The sequence below is a fragment of the Spinacia oleracea genome, chromosome 3, assembly GCF_020520425.1.
Source record: "Spinacia oleracea cultivar Varoflay chromosome 3, BTI_SOV_V1, whole genome shotgun sequence".
NCBI classification, from domain to species: domain Eukaryota; kingdom Viridiplantae; phylum Streptophyta; class Magnoliopsida; order Caryophyllales; family Amaranthaceae; genus Spinacia; species Spinacia oleracea.
Window position 1 is genome coordinate 112,803,824 of NC_079489.1, and position 6,960 is coordinate 112,810,783.

Genomic DNA, 6,960 nt, shown 5'->3' on the forward strand with positions numbered 1-6,960 from the left:
TGATTGAAAATTCATACAAGAAAAAATAATTAAACAATCAACTTTAACTGCATTAAAACCTGTGAATAAAAAAATAATAGTAAAAAAAGACTCACACCAAAACAATGTTGGAAAAAAATAGAATTCAGAGGCTTCATGAAAAAAGCAATTTCAAGTCAGCAGAATATAAAAGCACTAAAATTTCGGGTCAGTTGACCTATGTGGGAAACTTTTCTACCTCTTTGCTATCTTTCCAGGTTGAGTCCCCTTGCTGTGCACAAGAAGACTGAACATTTCTCTCTTTCTTTTTGGAATCCCAGCTTTTTCCAGCTCCCTGTTTATTGAAATTGGAAGAAACCCCGTTTTCATTGTTGTTCTTCTGAGATGAATCTCTAGGTTGTCCCCAGGAACAGTGTCTCTTGTTTTTCAGATACCCCCTGGGAAACAGGGTGCTGGTTACCCTGACTAGAGGTCCAACTATCAGAACTCTTGTGACTTTTACCCCAGGGCAGACCCTGTGGATCACCATCTTTTTCATCTTGTTCATTCTTCTTCCAAGAATTACCACCAGTTTGTCCCCAAGTAGACTTTTTAACACTAACGTTGCTAGCAACGTCCCAAGGCTTTTCGTTTCCTTTTTCCACTCCAAAACCAGTATTGCCAGTTGTAACATTTCCAGTAGAATCCCAGTCTTTGGAGCTTGCTGGTTGGCTCTGTTTTGAAAACGATCTGTTTTCTTTTTGCAGTTTATCATTCCAGCCACTTGTTCCTTCCAGATTTTCAGAATCTCGCTGAGGATTGTTTTTTTTCCAGCCAATGTTATCAGTTTCTTGTGCTGGTTTACCCCACGCAGATGAAGGGGTTCTATCAGTAGGGGTTGAGATAGTAGGGGTTCTATCAGTAGGGGTTGAGATATTAGGGGTTGAGATAGTAGGGGTTGAGACAGTTGGGGTTCTATCAGTAGGGGTTGAGATAGTAGGGGTTGAAATAGTAGGGGTTCTATCAGTAGGGGTTGAGATAGTAGGGAACTCGTCCATTCGTTTTGTAGTAGCAGTTAATGCAACCCTCGGAGAATCGTCATTTGGTCCTCTCGGAGGTCGATTCTGATTTTGATTCTGATTTTGATTCTGAGTCTTCCTGCTCTTCCATTCTCCATTGTTTGAGGAGCCCCAGTTACGACCTCCTTCAGGCTGCTTTTTATTCCACCCTGACCCGCCAGGCTGTCCCCAAGGTGATTGTGAATCATCAGAACCATGCAACTTTTCACCAGATTCTTTCTTCCATGTTGAAACATTGGATTTCCCCCAGGAATCTTGTTTCTCACTGTCCTTGCCAGCGTTGGTATCTTCAGAACCCCAACCAGATGATTTGCCAGGCTGATTTGACTTGTCAAAACCCCAATGATCAGCACTACTTTGTGCAGAATTCTTTGATTCACTGGGATGTCCCCAGGAAGATTGAGTTTTTCGCTCTACCTTTTTGGCATCCCAGCTACTCAGACCTTCTTCTTTAGCATCCTTATCGAAATTCCCGTCACCAACACTTCCGTCGTTACTCTTTGGCTGAGGCTTGTCTACCTTTTGAGACCCCCAACTACTGGAAACACCGTCTACATTGGCCTTACCTGTGCTCTAACCACCAGAATTTGTGCTATTATTAGCCTTGACAGAACTCCAACCACCAGCATTCCTTGCCTGTTAAATAACTACATCAGATTTCTTCATGGTTTTGATTGAAAATTCATACAAGAAGAAACAATTAAACAATCAACTTTAACTGCATTAAAACCTGTGAATAAAAAATAATAGTAAAAAAAGACTCACACCGAAACATTATGTTGGAAAAAAAATAGAATTCAGAGGCTTCATGAAAAATAGCAATTTCAAGTCAGCAGAATATAAAAGCACTAAAAATTTCGGGTCAGTTGACCTATGTGGGAAACTTTTCTACCTCTTTGCTATCTTTCCAGGTTGAGTCCCCTTGCTGTGCACAAGAAGACTGAACATTGCTCTCTTTCTTTTTGGAATACCAGCTTTTTCCAGCTCCCTGTTTATTGAAATTGGAAGAAACCCCGTTTTCATTGTTGTTCTTCTGAGATGAATCTCCAAGTTGTCCCCAGGAACAGTGTCTCTTGTTTTTCAGATACCCCCTGGGAAACAGGGTGCTGGTTACCCTGACCAGAGGTCCAACTATCAGAACTCTTGTGACTTTTACCCCAGGGCAGACCCTGTGGATCACCATCTTTTTCATCTTGTTCATTCTTCTTCCAAGAATTACCACCAGTTTGTACCCAAGTAGACTTTTTAACACTAACGTTGCTAGCAACGTCCCAAGGCTTTTCGTTTCCTTTTTCCACTCCAAAACCAGTATTGCCAGTTGTAACATTTCCAGTAGAATTCTAGTCTTTGGAGCTTGCTGGTTGGTTCTGTTTTGAAAACGATCTGTTTTCTTTTTGCAGTTTATCATTCCAGCCACTTGTTCCTTCCAGATTTTCAGAATCTCGCTGAGGATTGTTTTTTTTCCAGCCAATGTTATCAGTTTCTTGTGCTGGTTTACCCCACGCAGATGAAGAGGTTCTATCAGTAGGGGTTGAGATAGTAGGGGTTCTATCAGTAGGGGTTGAGATAGTTGGGGTTCTATCAGTAGGGGTTGATATAGTAGGGGTTGAGACAGTAGGGGTTGAAATAGTAGGGGTTGAGACAGTAGGGGTTGAGATAGTAGGGGTTCAATCAGTAGGGGTTCTATCAGTAGGGATTGAGATAGTAGGGGTTCTATCAGTAAGGGTTGAGATAGTAGGGGCTGATACAGTAGGGGTTTTATCAGTAGGGGTTGAGATAGTAGGGGTTGAGACAGTAGGGGTTCTATCAGTAGGGGTTGAGATAGTAGGGGTTGAAATAGTAGGCGTTCTATCAGTAGGGGTTGAGATAGTAGGGAACTCGTCCATTCGTTTTCTAGTAGCAGTTAATGTAACCCTCGAAGAATCGTCATTTGGTCCTCTCGGAGGTCGATTCTGATTTTGATTCTGATTTTGATTCTGGGTCTTCCCGCTCTTCCATTCTCCAGTGTTTGAGGAGCCCCAGCCACGACCTCCTTCAGGCTGCTTTTTATTCCACCCTGACCCGCCAAGCTGTCCCCAAGGTGATTGTGAATCATCAGAACCATGCAACTTTTCACCAGATTCTTTCTTCCATGTTGAAACATTGGATTTCCCCCAGGAATCTTGTTTCTCACTGTCCTTGCCAGCGTTGGTATCTTCAGAACCCCAACCAGATGATTTCCCAGGCTGATTTGACTTGTCAAACCCCCAATGATCAGCACTACTTTGTGCAGAATTCTTTGATTCACTGGGCTGTCCCTAGGAAGATTGAGTTTTTCGCTCTACCTTTTTGGCATCCCATCTACTCAGACCTTCTTCTTTAGCATCCTTATCGAAATTCCCGTCACCAACACTTCTGTCGTTACTCTTTGGCTGAGGCTTGTCTTCCTTTTGAGACCCCCAACTACTGGAAACATCGTCTACATTGGCCTTACCTGTGCTCCAACCACCAGAATTTGTGCTATTATTAGCCTTGACAGAACTCCAACCACCAGGATTCCTTGCCTGTTAAATAACTACATCAGATTTCTTCATGGTTTTGATTGAAAATTCTTACAAGAAAAAACAATTAAACAATCAACTTTAACTGCATTAAAACCTGTGAATAAAAAAATAATAGTAAAAAAAGACTCACACCATAACATTATGTTGGAAAAAAAATAGAATTCAGAGGCTTAATGAAAAAAAGCAATTTCAAGTCAGCAGAATATAAAAGCACTAAAAATTTCGGGTCAGTTGACCTATGTGGGAAACTTTTCTACCTCTTTGCTATCTTTCCAGGTTGAGTCCCCTTGCTATGCACAAGAAGACTGAACATTGCTCTCTTTCTTTTTGGAATCCCAGCTTTTTCCAGCTCCCTGTTTATTGAAATTGGAAGAAACCCCGTTTTCATTGTTGTTCTTCTGAGATGAATCTCTAGGTTGTCCCCAGGAACAGTGTCTCTTGTTTTTCGGATACCCCTTGGGAAACAGGGTGCTGGTTACCCTGACCAGAGGTCCAACTATCAGAACTCTTGTGACTTTTACCCCAGGGCAGACCCTGTGGATCACCATCTTTTTCATCTTGTTCATTCTTCTTCCAAGAATTACCACCAGTTTGTCCCCAAGTAGACTTTTTAACACTAACGTTGCTAGCAACGTCCCAAGGCTTTTCGTTTCCTTTTTCCACTCCAAAACCAGTATTGCCAGTTGTAACATTTCCAGTAGAATCCCAGTCTTTGGAGCTTGCTGGTTGGCTCTGTTTTGAAAACGATCTGTTTTCTTTTTGCAGTTTATCATTCCAGGCACTTGTTCCTTCCAGATTTTCAGAATCTCGCTGAGGATTGTTTTTTTTCCAGCCAATGTTATCAGTTTCTTGTGCTGGTTTACCCCACGCAGATGAAGAGGTTCTATTAGTAGGGGTTGAGATAGTAGGGGTTCTATCAGTAGGGGTTGAGATAGTTGGGGTTCTATCAGTAGGGTTTATATAGTAGGGGTTGAGACAGTAGGGGTTGAAATAGTAGGGGTTGAGACAGTAGGGGTTGAAATAGAAGGGTTGAGACAGTAGGGGTTGAGATAGTAGGGGTTCAATTAGTAGGGGTTCTATCAGTAGGGTTTGAGATAGTAGAGATTGAGATAGTAGGGGTTCTATCAGTAGGGGTTCTATCAGTAGGGGTTGAGATAGTAGGGGCTGATACAGTAGGGGTTTTATCAGTAGGGGTTGAGATAGTAGGGGTTGAGACAGTAGGGGTTCTATCAGTAGGGGTTGCGATAGTAGGGGTTGAAATAGTAGGGGTTCTATCAGTAGGGGTTGAGATAGTAGGGAACTCGTCCATTCGTTTTCTAGTAGCAGTTAATGCAACCCTCGGAGAATGGTCATTTGGTCCTCTCGGAGGTCGATTTTGATTTTGATTCTGATTTTGATTCTGATTTTGATTCTGAGTCTTCCTGCTCTTCCATTCTCCAGTGTTTGAAGAGCCCCAGCCACGACCTCCTTCAGGCTGCTTTTTATTCCACCCTGACCCGCCAGGCTGTCCCCAAGGTGATTGTGAATCATCAGAAATATGCAACTTTTCACCAGATTCTTTCTTTCATGTTGAAACATTGGATTTCCCCCATGAATCTTGTTTCTCACTGTCCTTGCCAGCGTTTGTATCTTCAGAACCCCAACCAGATGATTTCCCAAGCTGATTTGACTTGTCAAAACCCCAATGATCAGCACTACTTTGTGCAGAATTCTTTGATTCACTAGGCTGTCCCCAGGAAGATTGAGTTTTTCGCTCTACCTTTTTGGCATCCCAGCTACTCAGACCTTCTTCTTTAGCATCCTTATCGAAATTCCCGTCACCGACACTTCTGTCGTTACTCTTTGGCTGAGGCTTCTCTTCCTTTTGAGACCTCCAACTATTGGAAACACCGTCTACATTAGCCTTACCTGTGCTCCAACCACCAGAATTTGTGCTATTATTAGCCTTGACGGAACTCCAACACCAGCCTTCCTTGCCTGTTAAATAACTACATCAGATTTCTTCATGGTTTTGATTGAAAATTCATACAAGAAAAAACAGTTAAACAATCAACTTTAACTGCATTAAAACCCGTGAATAAAAAAATAATAGTAAAAAAAGACTCACACCAAAACATTATGTTGGAAAAAAAATAGAATTCAGAGGCTTCATGAAAAAAGCAATTTCAAGTCAGCAGAATATGAAAGCACTAAAAATTTCGGGTCAGTTGACCTATGTGGGAAACTTTTCTACCTCTTTGCTATCTTTCCAGGTTGAGTCCCCTTGCTGTGCACAAGAAGACTGAACATTGCTCTCTTTCTTTTTGGAATCCCAGCTTTTTCCACCTCCCTGTTTATTGAAATTGGAAGAAACCCCGTTTTCATTGTTGTTCTTCTAAGATGAATCTCTAGGTTGTCCCCAGGAACAGTGTCTCTTGTTTTTCAGATACCCCCTGGAAAACAGGGTGCTGGTTACCCTGACCAGAGGTCCAACTATCAGAACTCTTGTGACTTTTACCCCAGGGCAGACCCTGTGGATCACCATCTTTTTCATCTTGTTCATTCTTCTTCCAAGAATTACCACCAGTTTGTCCCCAAGTAGACTTTTTAACACTAACGTTGCTAGCAACGTCCCAAGGCTTTTCGTTTCCTTTTTCCACTCCAAAACCAGTATTGCCAGTTGTAACATTTCCAGTAGAATCCCAGTCTTTGGAGCTTGCTGGTTGGCTCTGTTTTGAAAACGATCTGTTTTCTTTTTGCAGTTTATCATTCCAGCCACTTGTTCCTTCCAGATTTTCAGAATCTCGCTGAGGATTGTTTTTTTTCCAGCCAATGTTATCAGTTTCTTGTGCTGGTTTACCCCACGCAGATGAAGAGGTTCTATTAGTAGGGGTTGAGATAGTAGGGGTTCTATCAGTAGGGGTTGAGATAGTTGGGGTTCTATCAGTAGGGGTTGATATAGTAGGGGTTGAGACAGTAGGGGTTGAAATAGTAGGGGTTGAGACAGTAGGGGTTGAAATAGTAGGGGTTGAGACAGTAGGGGTTGAGATAGTAGGGGTTCAATTAGTAGGGGTTCTATCAGTAGGGTTTGAGATAGTAGAGATTGAGATAGTAGGGGTTCTATCAGTAGGGGTTCTATCAGTAGGGGTTGAGATAGTAGGGGCTGATACAGTAGGGGTTTTATCAGTAGGGGTTGAGATAGTAGGGGTTCTATCAGTAGGGGTTGAAATAGTAGGGGTTCTATCAGTAGGGGTTGAGATAGTAGGGAACTCGTCCATTCGTTTTCTAGTAGAAGTTAATGCAACCCTCGGAGAATGGTCATTTGGTCCTCTCGGAGGTCGATTTTGATTTGGATTCTGATTTTGATTCTGATTTTGATTCTGAGTCTTCCTGCTCTTCCA

General features: G+C 42.2%; 1 protein-coding gene across 1 annotated transcript; it reads right to left on the reverse strand.

The window, feature by feature from the left end:
* Window positions 1–2,704: 2,704 nt before the first annotated feature.
* Window positions 2,705–5,944, reverse strand: LOC130469969 (protein RNA-directed DNA methylation 3-like). Its single transcript, XM_056839520.1, has 6 exons — window positions 5,814–5,944; window positions 5,157–5,568; window positions 4,752–5,084; window positions 4,034–4,390; window positions 3,362–3,580; window positions 2,705–3,271 (listed from the first exon to the last, which is right to left on the reverse strand). The coding sequence occupies exons 1-6, from the start codon at window positions 5,942–5,944 to the stop codon at window positions 2,705–2,707; spliced, it is 2,019 nt and encodes a 672-aa protein (XP_056695498.1).
* Window positions 5,945–6,960: the final 1,016 nt, after the last annotated feature.